Here is an 18004-nt window from a genome sequence, read left to right as displayed (position 1 = left end):
CCTCTAGGAGTCCTGGTGAAAACAGTTTTAATTTGCTTGAGTTATCCCCTCCCCAAAATTCTATATATTTGTTTTTCATAGCAGTTGAGCTAAGCTTAGCACTATGAATAAGAAAGAAGAGACATTCAGTCCATTCATACAGTTATTCATATACCTACACAGTAAACAAGATAAAGTTCAATAGCAACACTGACATCACTTGTTATCCGTTTTGGAGGTGACTTGCGACCTTTCACTGGAAGTTTTTTCATGACAGAGATAGGAAATTGGACTCAGTAACCTGAAGTTTGCTGTATTTTAGTTGCCTTGCAAGATACTCAGAGAATAACAGAAGATGGAGGAAAACAGCACATATTCTGAAATTAAAGGTACCTTAATAGTCTATTTATTTAACACCAATTTTTAGCCCAGCAGGCAGGTTATTTGTTAATATAAATGTTTATAGTGCAACTCTGCTCAGTAGTAATCCTACTAAAAATGAGAATAGCCTAATTTTGTTCTTTTTGTGTGATAAAAGAATGATTTTCACAGAGTATCTTTAGAAGAGTAATTTCTGCCTGGCCTATATTCCTGTCTATGCTGTATATATGTGCACAAGACAACTCACCAAAAAGGCATGCATTTACCAGCTATAAAAGCTGATGTGCTCTGCTTGGGCTGAGTACACTTTTGTACATCACATCTAATAGCTGAATCTTCTGTGCCCCTTGTGTCTTTGCTGGCAAAATTTGACATCAGATGAGTCAGAAGCCAAAACACTGTCATGTTTCAGAAATGTCCACAGAGGATGAACAGACAGAGATATTTATTTCTATTAAGCATTCCAGAGAGTGTATTTTACAGAAGTAATTTCATTATCTGTTGCAGTGCTAAGGTTCAGAATTTAAATACACAAAATTCAATGATGCATTAATTTGATCTATCTCATTAGCATCTAGGCACATTTGGTGGAAATACCAGAATAGTAATAGTTTCATTCATCAGAGTGGTAGGCCCTCAGAGCTTTAACTATATAATTCTTGATTAATGTACAAAAAGAAGCACTATTTAAAATTATATTGCCATGGAGAATAGGTTTTAGTAATTACAGTAGAATAGCATGTATATAGTGATATCTTTTACATTGCAAAAAGATTTCAAATTTGATCACTGTAACTAGAAACAACAGAAAACTAATTTAATTTTAAGTAATTGAATAGACCTTGCCACAGCTCAAAGAAAACTAGGTGGAAAAGATCCAGGATTCACTATTTATCTTACTTCTGCAAATGCATATGCAAATGGCAAGGCAGAGATGCTGAAGCAAGTATATAACAAGTGTCCTTTTCTACTCACAGGTCAGGTCTTTCAGATATTTTGATATATGTTTTTACTACTTTGAAAGTGAACTAAGCTCCTTAAAAAAATGCAACTAAGGAAATATATATATATATTTTGGTAAATTCCATGTCCCAGATTTATGTTTTTTTTTTTTTTTTTGGCAGTGTTTATAGTGACCTTCAGAAGATATCTCTGCATCTCAAAAAACTAATGTACAAAAGAGGAAAAGAAAAACATTCATATGTAAACTACAAGCCTAGCCTAGCCCATATATTCATTACTGAAAAAGACTGAAGAAGAGCAAAGTGTGCAATTCTTGTCAAATATATGTTCAAACTAGGTCAGAAACACCAATTACTGATAAATCCTGTTTAAAAAAGTGTTGTTACAGGCCACCTTATATACTACTTAGCATTCATAATCTTTACACATAAAACAACTCCATTTGAATAAACTTAGTATTTTTATCTACTAGTATCAAAATGAAAAAAAAAAAAACTAACAGCCCTCCATCCCTCCATCCCTCCATCCCTCCTCTACCCAAACCCAGACCCAGCAAAACTGTGATGTTATCCTTCGGGTACCTGAGGCACGTCAAGTACAAAGCCAAGCACCAACTTCAAGATACAGCACTCCACTGTACATGGCTGTACTGAAATACAAGCATCTTAAAGTGATTTTATATAAATATGATATAAAATAATTCTGATTTTAACTTTATTAAATGCAGGAAAGTTAAAATGACCATAAAAATGATCATTATCCTCCTACAGGAACAACAATTACTAATTATGAGTTTGGCATTTTCATGCTTAAGGCAATTTTTAATTTTCCACATACTATGCCCATTTTCTACATGAAATGAAATTAATCCTTACTACTTTGAAGCTACTGCTAACCATTATGGAACGGTATTAGACATTTCAGCGGCTATGTCTCTAGGATGCGTGCTGCCTTGAGTGAGAAAAATCACTCCAGAATCATTTATTTAGCTATTAAGCAATTATATTCATTTTCTTTTACAGCTAAAAGTAGGTTTATCATTTCTATTACTAAGCTTAAAATATCTGCTATTTATTTTCACTGGCTGAGAACCTCAACATGACTGGTACAACAAGAATTCTAATTAGAGCAATCTTTTCTGTAACCCAATTGTCTGCTGTTTTCCAACTCTAACAAGATTTGAATTTGAAGAACATATACTATGCTAGGTCTATGTAACCTGAAACAATTTTCTACCTTAATAGCCACACTGCAGCCTTTGGAAATGGACAATTATTCATTTTGCTGTGTGCTAGTAACTGAATGAGAGAAATTCACGTCGGTGAGGAATGGCACAGTAAATTATGGATTAGCAGTCAGGCGCTCTCAGCGCAAACATTTCTTCCTGCTTTCATCTGATGTTCTATATGACCCTTTTCTTTCCTACACAAATGTTATGTGTATTTTAACCAATTTCATCTCTGGAAAGAAAAATGGTCTAAAAGGCAGAGAACTTAAGTTAGTAATGACTTCACTCAACAAAACCTGGACAACAAAGCACAATTTGTATTTCTGTGCCGTTTCAACATATGGCAACAAGTTCACACAGCCACTTAATCCACATTTGGTGTTCAAACTAAAGTCTCTTGACAAAAGAACACTAATCAGGATTATTCAAAGTCAAAGAGAGCAGAATTCATCCTTCTTGTCTTTCACTACATAAAACTGAGGTGTTTAGCCTAAATCGTCCATCTGTTTTTTTCTGTGATCTGGAAGTTGCTTTCTGTGTCTCTTCAAAATTTAGAGTGACACTAAATATCTCCATCCAAAACCTAATCTAAATTGCTAAAGCCAAGAAAGATGAATCCCACTTCTCATGTCCATACTAAGAAACCTGAGTTTACTGCATTTTTTTTAAACTTTTTCCCTGCAGACAACATATTTCAGCATGAAGCTACAGAATCTCATAGGCACCTGGCTGAAATTCTTGCCATGTTCCACCTGCCACAGTCTCAGGGACATGTTTGTTTGTCTGCTCCATCTAGAAAGCTGATAGGGAGACCAGACTTTCAGTCTCTCTAGTAATAGCATTAGATTTCTGGTGTGGGATGAGGAAGGTCACTATTAGGTTACTAGGCAATCAATACAAGTATGGGCAAGATTTATAGGAGGGAAGATAAGGGCAAAGGGAAAATCATTATAGGGTAGTTTCTGGTGATTAAATAATGCCTTAGCCCAGAAACAAGTCACTTTTTTTTTTTTTTTTTCCTCCATAGGAAACCAATGAAACACTTGAGTTGCTCCTTTTCAGGTGAAGCTATCTGAACCTAGTCTACACCAGCTCCACATATTTTCATCTTCTGAGTAGCATTCATTATTAGCATACAATAAATATTTAGATTTTTGTACAACCCTAAAGGTCTCAGGTTCTAGCTATAGTTCGTAAAAACAAGGCATACAGCAATAAAAGTAAACATTTGTTTAAAATACAGGGTTTTTTTTGGAATACTCAAAAAATATATAGCTAATATGCCATACCTGAGTAGTGGTTGTTTTGGATAAGAAGGCTGGTCGCTGTTTTGGCATGGCTGAGGTTTTTTGGTGACTTGCTTATAAATATTCCTTGCAGTTACTCCAATCCATAGCATGGTAGAAAGTGTAGAATAATGCAATACTATGCCAACCTGGAACAAGTGATGACAGTTAAACATGTCAATACATGGATCAGTAAAACAACACTTTCTAGAATCATTTTATTACACAAATTAACAAATACATTTTTTACAGTAAGTGAATTTGTAACTGCATCAACTGTTTAGATCTCTCTGGTTATTTCTGATAAGGGAATGAAAATAATTTTAAAAAGAACACGGAATCTGTGATTTAATCTATTACAGCTAATATCTGTGATACCAGATGGCATGTTATGAAAGCAGGACTATAAAACATTTGTTTACTAAGAACCTGATTAGAGATAATTTTTTAGATCTAGATTTAAAGTGAAGCTTAACTTGTGTTGCAAACTTTGTTAATAGAAAAATCAGATACTGTATCGCTTATTATGTTGTAGTCAACATAATTAAAAATGGTGAAAGGACAGCATTTTTGTTTGCTGTTATGCTATTATCCCTTTTCAATTTTCAGCAAAATATACTAAAACATCCTTCTGCAGTTCCTTCTTAGCTGCATATAACCAAGAATAACTGCTTTTAATGACCAATAATTTATTTGGGATCAGCGCTAGCTGCCAAATTTTTTTTTCAGATACCTTTTAAGGGATTTATAAACTTAGCCATGCAATTTTAAAAATTTAATGACAGATCTCAGTGTCCTCTATCAAAAGGAAAGGCAAATTCTCAACAGTGTTATTATCATGATGTCTCCAAGAGACTGGCGGGTATATCATTAAAAAGTGAAATAACATACAAACACCACTAAGATACTAACATCTGTGTTATGCTAGAAATTTTTATTCATTACTATGGAAACAGTAATTGGAATTTTATCCAATCTCCAGTGCTTTATTACATTAGCTAAGTCTCCATCTGATTATATAAAATGAGGTTACCTTTGAAGCAATAACCTGACATTTTGCAGTGACAAGTAAAATATTGCTATAATTGGAAAGCATATAAATGTTTAAGAAATACAGAGAACTGCTGAATAAAGCTAACACAAATCTATTACAATGATTTCTTTGAACCAGTATTCCATTTTTGCTCAAGTTAAAACAAAATAATTGATGCTAAAGGAAGAAATCCAAGAATTTTGTTTATATTTAGTCACATAGCATAAAACTTGAATATAGCAGCAAATATCATCAACTGAAAGACTTTTGTAATTTTCTGTGGGACTTGTCTGACACATTAGACAAGGAAGAATAAAGCCTTCGTAGCTGTTGTCGCTTGAGGTAGAAGCAGCAGAAATAAGAGAAGGAGACAACTTTGTATCATCAGCTGGCAGATGCTGCCAGCTCAGTGGCTAGTGCTGTCTGGGCTTGGTTCATGTGCAGCTTGCAGCATTTCTGCAGGGACCCAGTGAAGATGACTGAATAGGGAGGCGTGGGGAGGAGGGAAACAGCAGGGAGGGAGAAGGGGAAAGAGGACAAAGGTGGCAGGAACCAGGAAGAAAAGCCGGAAAAAATCTAAGGACTTGACTCATGATCTCATTCTCATTTCAGCAAAGCACTGTTGCTATATATTCTGCAATTATTCTAAATGAATACAGCAAATAAGAATCAAGAACACAAAGACGAATTCAGAGAAATGCATCAATTGGTGAAATTCAGACAATATATATATTGTTATACATGCAGAAATGACCAGGCACTTATATGGATCACAGAGCCACAGAATCTCATTAGGATGAGATTCCTAAAAATAATGCAATAAAGCAATGTCATTGTTTTCAATTTCAACTTTGAAAGAGGCAATTGAACTGGCTGACAATATCATGGCAATGCCATCCCTTAGTCTCTTTTCCCACAATGTGAAGAAAAGATATTCTTTAGCAACTTAGTTCCTTCTGCTATATAAGCGTCTCAAGCCAGCATGGAAAAGGGATAGAAATGTGACCAGCTTCTGTACTAATTCTTTAGCAGCATGTTTCTCTCTCAAATAAAATTTCATTTGCATTTCTTTATTAAGGCAAAAGAAGATACAGTCTAGTGACACAGACCTATTGACAAGCGTTAGATTTGAAGGACAATGAAGACAATCTGGAGATAAAGCAATATGACACAAAAAGTATGGAATTTGGAAGGATGCACTAAGCTCTTATACTTAAATCCAAAGGAAAGGACATCTTTTTCTTTAAGTGATGATGATTCTCACTTCCCATCCCATAAGAAAGGCTTCCTGGAGAATAATTTTTGGTCTTATGTGTATTTTCATTTGCAAAGAAATGCTTGTCATGCCTTGAAAATGCTGGTGGTGGGCTCTACTCCTGCCTCTTGTTTCCCATCAGAGCTCAGTCACGGCATGGGGCAGACACAGCTGGTTGAAGGGACATGTGCTGTGTCTCTCTCAGCAGGACAGCCTCTTTCTACCTCACTTAAGCTAAGCCACTGCATGATACATGAATTACTATGTCATATGAGTGACATGGAATTGGAAGACAAGGCTCAGCAGAGAGGGGAGTGGGACCAAGGCAGCTCTATTCAGTAAACGGTCACTTAGCTCCGTTAGCAAATAGGTTCATGCGCTCAAGAGCCTGAGTATGAGGTACAAATTCATCTGTGAACAGTCTGTTACTGGATTTGTATCTATGTTAAGAGGCAAATAAATAGATACAAAATAAATATCAAAACATTCACTTAAGACCTGTTTTCACCATAAATGGAGCCTACCTTCGCCACAACACATATCACACAAACGTGTGCGAAGAGCTCTGTTTTTCTCAAAGTGATCGTGTTTATTCATAAGAAAGTTTTCCATTGACAGGTCACACGTTACAGAAAGACCAGTCAGGATACAGGCCCTGAGGCCAGCATTGCATTTAAAGCTGCTTAATATTTGCTATTAATACAGTGAACATTTCCTTGTTCCCTTAAACTCATTTTTAGTGTGCTGTGTTTTTTGAACTCTTATCTTTGGGAATAAGTACCAACCTGCTGAAAAGAAGATTATCCTTTTCCACAGTAAGAAGCTGTGTCTTCAGTACATTCATACAAGTATGCGTGCCTTCAATAAATTTCAGTACCTTAGAAGTAACCTAAGTTCCACACCATTTTGCAGTTGCCATAGCAATGGCCAGCATACACATTTATGTAAAGCCACCGAACATTTTGGCACATAAAGGTCTCTTGAACAGCTTTAATCTATACACAAATATCTTTGTTTTCTCCTAGTTTTTCATTTAATTTTTTCTTTTTTCGCAATTGTACTTCAGATAAGACTCTCCTTTCTCAGCCATATCTATTTAAAGGAAGGCATGGATATGCTCTGACATTCTGACTAAGCCCTTAAGCCTGCAGAGGAAATGCTTCTTTTCAGTGAAATGAAGGAATACAGGAACTTCTGCATGGTCTCCAATATTAGTACCAATATGTAAGTATTTAATAATCTTATATAGTCTTAGATCTGCCTCATTCCCACCTCATAGACAGGAAGTTTAAAGCAAGAAGCCAAGATGCACTAGGCAGCTCCCTGAGTCCAGGAGGACAATCTTCAGGGTGCCCACCTAACTCTTGTGCAAAGTTTCTAGGGGTCATAGGTTGTTGCTAATAGAGTTTCTAACCATCTAAAATCTTTCTAGCACATATGTCTATTTCTGCTAATGTCTCAGCAGAGCTGAGCAGTTCAGCATCCACCTCAGCAAAGACCTCTAAAGAGCCATTAGAGGACATTCTTCTGTATATATCTTGAGAAGCCCTCACTGGAAAATTTCATAAAAACACATCGGTTTTATCTAACTATTTCCAAAAGCATAGCTGCAGTGGAAAGAACTGCTCTTTTCCTCCGCTATTACAAACTCCTACCGAAGATGTAGCTCCTAATTCTAGGACTTTGTTGGTCTAGCAAGATCCACATCCATGTTTCTGCCTTCCCGCTCTTATGTCTAGTCTTCCTGCACTTCAGCACTGACCATTTCATCCCCTAGGAGCCATAGCCTAATGACTATGATACCATCCTGGGAAACGAGGAGCAACGACACTGAAATCTTTCCAACAAGGAACCGATGCCTCCAACGACAGTCACATCTCCCTACATCTCATTCCTCATGTGAAAGGAATAAGCCTCTTTCTGCCCTCTGAAGGAAATAAATCTGAGCGCCATGGATATGTAAGGGTTTGAGGACATCACCTGCTGGCTCGCTCAAGCGCCCTCCTGTGCAGCACACTGGCTATGATTAATCTTGTTCTGCTGTTCCTAACACATCCTTGGCATTGTCTGAAGGACTCTGGCACCAGCTCAAAGCTCTGGGTTCCACACCAGCAGCCAGACCTCTGGGACACTCAGAATCAGATTCACAGAGTCATATGTCTGCGCATATACACTTGAGTCACACAGAAAATCTGTGAAACAGCACAAGGATCTTCCAGACCAACACTCTCACATATCTTTACAAATAACAAGAGGACATAGCGAACAGCCAAATAAAACAATCTACACAAAATCTTCTCTGGCATAGACATGCTGATTTAACAGGTAGTTTTAGATTGTTAGATTATAGATAAAAATAAATATCTTACTATCTTTGATAACACATTTCTTAGTTCAATTTGCTTTGCCTTCAAGGAGACATGAAGGTTCTTCCAATTATGACATAGAAAATGGGTCCATCTCCATCGCATTAATTCCTGCTGCTTAAAATTAGCCTGGGACACCTCATTTATAAGGGGGAAGGTGATCCGATGAAGTTATTTCACAACTGCTGTTTTTGCTTAATTAGGAAGAAAAAACCCTCAATCTATCATTCACTTGGGCAAGGATGTGGCAGTGAAATTTATGTAAGAGTTTTATAGATAATTACAGCAAGCAAGGTAGAGGTTGACACTACGTTCCAGCTACTATGACTTGGAATCTTCCATGGCAGGCCTAGGAAACCAAAAGTGCAAATCACATTGCTGCAGGAGCAAAGTTGTGCTATGAACTCTAACAGATCCAAAGATACTTGTGCTATAGCCACACTAATGGTGTTACAAACAGAGTATCACTGTCTTCAATGCTACTTGAAACGATAACGTTCTCACAAATCTCTTCTTGAGCAGTAACACCAGCTTATCTCCAAAACTTAAGGAAAAAGAGTCAAAACTTACACCTGAAGGAGACATGAGCCCACAACAGCTAAGCAAACACATTTCACTGGGCTGAGGAATCTGAAGAATGGCTATACACACCAGGGCTGTAGGTAAGGAGCACTGTGCAGCCCACCACTGCTTAGAAAGGCTATGGGAAATGCTCCAATACATGAACTACTCAGGAGAGCTTCAAATGTTCTGATTATTCTTCTGCCTGGGTTTGGCATTGTAAAGCTTAATTCTCAGGTATTTATTTTAGTGGTAATCTTCTAAAGGTTATCACAAGAGGAAATTGGGACCCACATTTCTTTTTTAAATATTACTGCAGGTAAGGAAGCAGCTAAAGAAGGGTTTGGGTTGGGAATGTCCTGGGAGAGGGCATTTGTTCACCTAGAGGAGTGTTGAATTAGATTATGGACAGCTGTGTCAGTCTGCCCTATCTAATTCCATCAGGTACCTTCTACTAGGACCCAAGGAGTACATGTGTCTTGTGTGCCCTGCTTCCTTCCTGTATCTTAACAGCTAATGATATTGTCTGTTGACAGGGCAAGGTGTCAGGCAAATAATTAACTTTATGAAACTGAACAAAAGGCATATGTGCTTGGATCTATTCATTTTCTCTAGCTGTGCCTATTTCTCAGCAGCTCAGGATCTGGCTCAATATCATAGCAAGAAACAGCTGTCACTGATAATGCATTTTATTAAGATATTCATGTAGTTTATATATTTCTCATAACAGATTATTAATAACTCATTTATCTCAATCAGTTTTTCATTATCACTGTTAATACTACATTGTTACCACGCAATCTGCAAAGTAAATAACCAAAGATTGTAACAACAGATGGTCATTTGTGATCATGTAATTACATGGCCATGGCTGCCCTACAAGCTAATCTGCTATACTCACTTGCAAACTGCAGACAAAGACAATGGTAAATGATATTTCAATCTGCTGGAATACACAGATTTATTACAATGCAGTTTATTAGATATTTTAAGATATTTATCTCGGAATAATTTAGTGGACAACTGTGTCATTTAAATTTGTACCATGTAATGAACATACCTAAACTTTGCACATAAAACAGTGTACATGCTTACAGGATCTACGGGTGCTGTTTCCTGATAAAGCACTAAAGACTTTCACAGGATCTGACAGGAAATTAGAGCAAAAACTGACACAAGTTATGCTACAGGTGCAGTTAGGTATTAATTCTAATAGAGAATAGAACAATAGCTGAAGTCAATAAACCTTCCCTTGTCTTTTGAATGTCACTCCTAACTTTCCCTTACAGAGAAGGTTACCTCCCTGTGCAATCAGTATAGCAGTAATAACTCAGAAGAGCATTCTGCGGCACATTTTTTATCTGTCTAAAATCCCCCAATATTTTCTAATGACAGGACTACAGAAGTACAAGGTAATATTTCAGGGAGAACAGCCTTAAAAATCTTCATTAGCTTGCTGAAAAGATCTAAAATATTCTATCATTTTTTAAACTGCATTATATTTAAGATCTCACAGAAGCCTGAAGATTATACTGCAGTAAGTATGCAGACTGTATTATCTACACTTGCATCTATGAAACAACAGTTCATTGCTTTAAAATTTCATGAGCCTGTAGTACAACATATTTGTACATAAAAGGTGCCCAGTTTTGTTCTTGGCTTTGTTTTCTTAGACAGGAGTCCTTCCAAGCTACATGTGTAGCTTTGGTGTTCATTATTCCTTGTACCTATTCAAGCTGAACATTTTATCTCAGCTATATTTTCACCTAAAATAGGTAAGAGAATCTAAAAACTGAAAGAAGAAGATCTGTACACAAAAACAGAAAGGCAATTTACATGCTGCTGTTTTCAGGAAGCTTGCTGAGAAGTGGTATGAGTGCTTAGAAGATTAATATTATAACTCTTTTTACTAATAACAGAAGTATTATAATGCACCAATGACATATTTTTATATTCAAAGAATGGACATTGTCCCAAGCCAAGAAAATAACTCATAATTTAGCTAACAAAAGCACTGGTCTCAGGAAGGAATTATAATGGAGGATATTTTTTATTTTCTTGAAAGCTCAAACCCCATGACACTCTTCATTTCTGAATTAGACAGGAGTACTGTGACAGCAGTAGGCAGAGTCAGTTCCTCTGTGCATAAGAGAAAGAGAAGATACATGTGCTAATTTTTAAAAATGTAAGTCTCAGAAAGGGAAAATAAATATCTTGGATAATAGTTAGTGACAATTACTGCAGTCACAGATGTTTCTGCATAATGAAGCCTTTCTGAAATTGTAGGGCATACCCATCAGGTACAAAAAAGGGCAAGAATGCAATTAAAAAATAGTATTTGTACTGTAAGCAGCAAGCTACCCAAGCATAGATCTAAAGATCACCCAGTGAATGCAGAGCCACGCTCAGGCAGCTGTGGGCTAGCACTGTATTAAAGAAAAGCAGCATTAATTTTAGTTCTGCATATTCAAACCAAAGATCAGAAAGGACATTACAAACATGTAAGAACAGTCCTCTTCAACAATCTTGTAAAATAGAGAAATATTACAATCACACAATTTTAAGATTGTTTTTTATAAAGGAAATCTGAGCTGCAGAGGAAAGGTCAAATTGGCCGACCTTTCACAGAAACTCAGGCCACAACCAAACCTCGAACACAGAAGTTCCTGTCTCTTGCTGCTGGCCTTTAGAAACCATGGTTATAACAACAACTTGTTCTGAAGAACGTATGTGTTAAGATCCAGGAACAACATATGATCAGGAAGAGAACCATCAACCTTATATTAAAAGATGCAGCTTCAGGTTTTCATTTTTTTTTAATAAGAATAAGACAGATACTTACAGCCTGACATATAATTGGGTATTTAACACGATTGATTCCACCAGCAAAGACAGCAAAAGTAAGAGCAGTATGAAAACAAAAGTTGAGAAGCATGTGCCATCCTTTTCTACTGATTCGGATTGTGCTGTTGAAAAAAAAAATATATATATATCTATTATGTAAATACTTTGGAAAAATATTTAACATGACAGAATTGAACTCTGTGATTCTTTAAGATCTACATAACTCCATTTACCTATAGAACAAGAGCCCTGTTTATAAAGCATTGGAGTCAACAGGGGAAAAGGAAGAGTCTACTGATTTGAAGGTGCCTTCCAATCAAGCATCTAATGAAGAGTGATACAAGTAAAAAGCTCATTGAATTGCTTCAGATAAGCAGAGCTGTAACAAGATGTTTCTGAAGGATTAAATGGAAGCAGATGATGAGAAGTCATTGCATTAAGTTCACATGATTAATATTTAGCAGCTTCTACAGTACAACACATTCCTTCTCTTTTAAATTGCTAATAGTCTTTTAACAAATGTATGTAGTTAAAACGACTTTTATATAAATCTTTTATATAAAAGAAAAACACACATTTTCTAAAAAAAAGGAGATTTAAAATTCAAAGAAAATATCTTTCATCCAGTGAGAGCTTCCACAGCTTTCAATCAAACTTGTTCTCAGACTCCAAAACCACTGGTCTAATTGTCTAAAATGCAGGTGCTTGGCTAGAACCCATCCCACACTGAGTTGATGGTCCTTGTGGATTTATACCAAACAGATTTATCCTAAATTGTCAAGTTGGAAATTTTAGGAGCACTATACATCTATGCAAACCATTTAGATATACATCTCAATAAGGTACCAAAGGTCATCATAATGATTTATGTTTTCCGTTTTTAAAATGTTGAATTTTATACAATTAAAAATGAAGTCATGAAGTCATATGGGACTGTTTTTGTTTGATTGTTTGTTTTTTGTTTTGTTTTGCTTAGTGGAGTGACAAATTACATTAAATTGATGCTTAGAAGAATTGGTATATTTTTAGACAGAAGGTTCCATTTTCTTCATCTTTCCCAGAAGAACTTAGACTCATGACAGACTTCCATTTTGTATACATCTTTATTTTTATTTTTGACATAAACTTTTAATGATTTCTCTAGTCTAAATTATATTACTTTCCAACAGTAATTAAGATCATTTAAAGTACTGTGCCTTTTTAGTGAGGAATAGCAAAATTCTTACCTGTGATGGACAATGTAGGTGATAATAGAAGCAAACAGGCACAACAACATAACTGCAGTACATGCATATACCACAGGGTGCAGAAACTCCCCTGGGTACTGGGGGAAAGACAGCACTGTCTTAAAATCCTATGAAGAAAGCAAAATGATTTAACATCATTAGACACGTGTGAAACTCTGAAACTTCATTACAATATGTCACGTCATTTCTAGCTGTTCGCTTTCAAGAGCCGGAAAATAAGATGATGAAGTTTTTATGTAGATTTAGTTCATGAATTTACAATGATATCCGACTGTTCTTTCCTTATCTCCATATACTTTGCAAGAGAGAAATTAACCTTTTTGTACAAGCAGACACATCCTAATTAAAAAAAAAAAAAGTCTGGAAAAAAACAGAGAAGATTACACCTTGCAGGCATTAGCAATACCTATTCCTTCTGATAACATGAGCTTTATGCATGTATTCTACCAGAATATTAAGCACAAAATATCAAATTACCATAAAAGTCTCTAAATGGAACATATGATTTCAGAAGGACCACTCAAAAAAGCAAAAGCCATGAGAATACACCCAAAATATCAACTGATTGGCTTCTATATTCAAGTATCATTCACAGCTAATATATGTCCTCTGGCCCAGTGACCTTCATTCCCAGTTGCACATATGCTACTGTCTGTGTCAATTCAAAAGTATTTTTACAGCAGACTAAAGAACCACAAGTTCCTTTTGGGCCTCCTAGTGTCTGTTGACACAATTCTTCAAGGAAAAGAGATGAAAGAGGAGTATCTTTATAAAATTAACCACATCAAATTCCCACTCTGACTTATTGGATCTCACCCAGGTATAAGACCTCACATAAAAATAGTGTCACAGGAGAACTAAATCTGCAGGCGAGAAAGATGGAAAGCAAAAGTAGTCTGTATGGAAAACATTAAATCTTCAGACTCTTTGAATTAAATAAAGCATTAGAATTTCACTAAAGACATATGTGTTGGTGCCACTACATTTCTGCAAAAACTACAAATTAGACATGTAAACCCTCACCAGAGAACACACGAAGTATCTGCCTGGCACTTTCCTTGTGCAATGGCACTGTGTGCGCAGAGATAAACATGCATGAAGGAGATTCAATGCATTCTTTTACTGGGGTGAAAGACAGAAGCTGATCTCCCCTTGGAGACTGGGACTGTGGCATTTTTTTTTAGCATATTTGCATGCAGAAAACTGATTTCCAGGGCCATTATTTATGTATTTGTACTTGCAATGTAACAGCAGCTAATGATTACATGTAGTTATAAAATCAGTGCGTGACGTTCACTTCAGTTTACTTTGCAGAATGGTTCTTCTTACAAGCAATACCTACTCTGGTAATCATTATAATTTCTTCATGCTAGCTTTAAAGTTCCCAAGAATGACTGTACTATATGCAACCTCTTCAGCCATATATATTAGCATTAAACCCTAAATATAGGGCAGCTTGCAACATACATAAACAAAACCCCACAAGAACCATGTAAACAAAATGGCAAATATATGCAATCATATTCCATTTCCCCTCAAGCATCTCCTTGGCTCGCACGTGTCCCTGAGTTCAGATGAGAAGTCTGCTCAGTCACTGCTTGTCCCTCATGCCCTTCCCCGGCGCTGTCCAGTTCACCAAGACTCAAATTCAGTTATAGAGGTATTTTCACTCTCTCTGCTAATGTCTCTCACTATTCATCCCTCAATCACCACTGAAAGAGAAATTTTTAACATACGTTCAGTTCAGAACATACGTTCACAACATACGTTGTACTCAATACACAATATTCTTTATAAGTCTATCAGCTAAGAACTGCACACCCAGCTAATCTCATGTCCTTGTGTTAACCTTTTTTCTCCCATATGTTTATTTGCATGATGTCCCTACTAATTGTTCCAGAAATTGAGTTTCTTGAGACACAGACAATTTTAGCTCAAATAAATTTAGTTCACATTACTAGACTAGTAATGTAAATAAATACTGGACTATTTAACTAGAAAAATTCTGCTGAAAACTATGAAATACTTCCAGGTCTTACAGATACTATCAGATTTTGGTAAACCAACAGCATTCCTCATTATCCTTTTGGGTATGCTCTTATATATAAACTTGTTTCATTTTTGCATATTAAGGAAGCTATTATCATAACATATATAATAATAGTGCAGTTATTTAAAGACATAAACGTCTCAGATATTTCTGGGAAGATGACTGCAATGTTAACAGAATTGTGAAAAAGGAAACTGAAACTGCATTTATGTAACAACAGGAGAAGGCGACTTGAGGTGGCGTCATTTAATACACAAAGAACTAGCTTTTAATAGTGCAAATGCAGGGACTGACCAATCACTGTGTGTTTGGGCACTTATATAAAAGCAAATGCCATATGCTCTACAGTGCTACAGCAATTTTGCCTGCAGAAGAATCAGGAACAATCAGCATCTTAGAGCTAATTACATTTAAAAGTATTCATATTTTAACATCTCTCTTCTAATCTTAGTAAATAAGTGATAAAACTTTTAAGTAAGGGTACTGTAAGGCATTATTATCAATGTAGAAGACCGTTTTTAAGAGTTTTGTGTATTGAAAACTGATTTCATTAGAGATACATAATAAACTTATCTTGTCTTCTTTTTAGTGATAATTAGAACTTATTGATCTGTCAACATTCCCTGAGTAATTCTCTGGGGAAGGCAGTGAGCAGAAAAAATGTTTTTTCTTTTTTTCCCCCATGCTACAGACAAAGTAGCCTAATTGTATGCTACATTTATACAAGGTGTTTTAATTTCATTTCTTGAAGAAGATTAAAAGGATAATAGCGAAATTGGAAGGAATTTTCTTCAAGAAAATGAATATACACAAGATTTTTAACATTACAAAGGAACTGTAGTCTACAACTACAAGTAAAATGTTGCGTAATGAGACATAGTCTTTCATTTACCCTTAAAAGAAGATGTGAAACCAAGCAGCCTCTGGTGTAAATGGCACTATCATTAATAAGGCACTGAAGACACTAGTGATGTAAATTAGAGACAGAAAAGACATTTTATCAGTTGTTTCATCCAACAGTGGGAATTATGAAAACACTACAGTGACAGTGAAACTGTAACCTTTACTTGCAACTTCATTCCAAAAGTCAGTTAAAACTGATATATCTATACTGATGACTTAGAAGTCAATTTGAAAATATAAAGAAGTGTATAGATAACTTACTGAAGGCAATCCTGAGCTATCTCATAGCAATACAGACATGGATAAAGGGAAGATACAATAGACTACTACTAAATATTGGGATATTTCACTAAATTACAGATGCTAAAAGAGAAGTCTCATTCTCGTACAATTTCATTATTCATATAATTGTTGGCAAATTAAAGAATTTTAATGCCTATATGATGACTTTAGAAAGTATAATGTAATTGACTTCTGTGTTTAAAGCAGGGCATGAGAAATTGAGTTTCTCAAGTTAAGACTTAGAAAGAGAAGAGCATTTGAACAATGACCTTGGGTTAGATTTAGATCCATATTCACACTTATAGATTCCTAGGCAATATACAACTTAAAAATTAGATGACAAGCTCTGTTAGCATGCTTAGGAGCACCTGAATATGGCAATGAGATGGGCCTATGTACGGAGAGCCAAAAACACTGCAATGCAAATTGAGTGGAGCACTTGATATGCAAGAGAGAAGGGCAGCAATTTGGCAGGATCTCAAGAGGCTTGAAGAATAGGCTGACAGGAACCTTACGAAGTTCAGCCAAGGCAAATACAGACTTTCCTGCCTCTGGGCCAGAATAACACCTACAGCAGTACAGGCTGGGAGACACCTGGCAGAAAGAAGCTTTGCAGGAAAGCATCAGGAGGTCTTGGTGGAAAAAAAAATTGAAAGCAAGTCAGCAGTGTGCTTTTGTGGCATACAAAGCTAGTCACATACTGGGCTACATTAGCAAGAGCCTAGGCAGCAAGTTGAGTGAAGAGATCATTCCCTTTTATCCAGCATTCGAGAGAGCAAATCTTGAGTGCTGTGTCCAGTGTGAGTACTTCAGTACAAGAAAGACACTGACAGTGGAGAAGCAGTCCAGCAAGGTAAGACAGCAGGGTAGCTGGTCACATAGATCCTAGGTCTTTGATGGGCATCTTCTATATCCCAGGAGGCGGCCTCCCATTTATTGGTCTTCTTCATAGTCTGCATCCCCTACCCTCTTGCTAAAGATGTACAACCAAGAATGGAAGATCCGTTAAGAAGACATAAAGGAAGAAAGAGCTTCAGTCAGAAGCTTGAGTTCTTAAAAAGTTAGAGCAGTTAGGAAGTAGATGGACCTGGATTTTGGTCCCCAGTGCCAAGCCAGTGTATGCATTTTACACAGCGAATATTATATAAATTATTCAGTAAAATTGAATAAAAAGTAAATATAAATCGAGAAAGCCAAGGAGATCTTACTGTCTTATATGAGTACTTTAACCCGAGGCTTTATACAAAAGACAGGCACCAGGAGGAATATTCTGAAATAAAAGCAATCTTTGCTGAGTAGCTGGCCATATGTGCTAAGTATTCCCTGTTACGTGAGCAGCGCCCGCCAGCTGAGGTGAAGAGCATGTGCCTCTTGATCGGGTCTCTGAATGACGACAGAGGTGAGGCCTCTAGCTATCCACACTGAGCAGCATCTCTGCACACACACAAGCATCAAAGTTAATGTTACAAGGGAATTTCACCAGTTCCAGTCCACCAGATAGACTTGTTTCTTTTACTTTAGTTAGTGATTAGTCTTTGACATCCATATTCTTAATCTTTGGTGCTCATAATTTGCTAAGGTCTAATTTCTAAGTATGAAGGCTTTTTATAGCCAAAAAGCTTTGAA

General features: G+C 36.3%; 1 protein-coding gene across 1 annotated transcript in view; it reads right to left on the bottom strand.

The window, feature by feature from the left end:
* Positions 1 to 18004, bottom strand: part of LOC104572907 (adhesion G protein-coupled receptor A3) — a 242508-nt gene that overhangs the window by 24934 nt on the left and 199570 nt on the right. Inside the window, exons 15-17 of the mRNA XM_088528799.1 lie at positions 13123 to 13250; positions 11895 to 12018; positions 3841 to 3986 (exon numbers count right to left, since the gene is read on the bottom strand). Of these exons, the coding sequence (XP_088384925.1) occupies positions 3841 to 3986; positions 11895 to 12018; positions 13123 to 13250 (398 nt within the window). The remainder of the gene's footprint in view (positions 1 to 3840; positions 3987 to 11894; positions 12019 to 13122; positions 13251 to 18004) is intronic.

Source organism: Tinamus guttatus, unplaced genomic scaffold (assembly GCF_059628265.1).
Source record: "Tinamus guttatus ecotype Peru unplaced genomic scaffold, ASM5962826v1 Tinamus_guttatus_pri_ptg000314l, whole genome shotgun sequence".
In the NCBI taxonomy this organism is placed as follows: Eukaryota; Metazoa; Chordata; class Aves; order Tinamiformes; family Tinamidae; genus Tinamus; species Tinamus guttatus.
The sequence above is the reverse complement of the archived record's forward strand: the minus strand, read 5'-3'. Positions and strand labels throughout refer to the sequence as shown.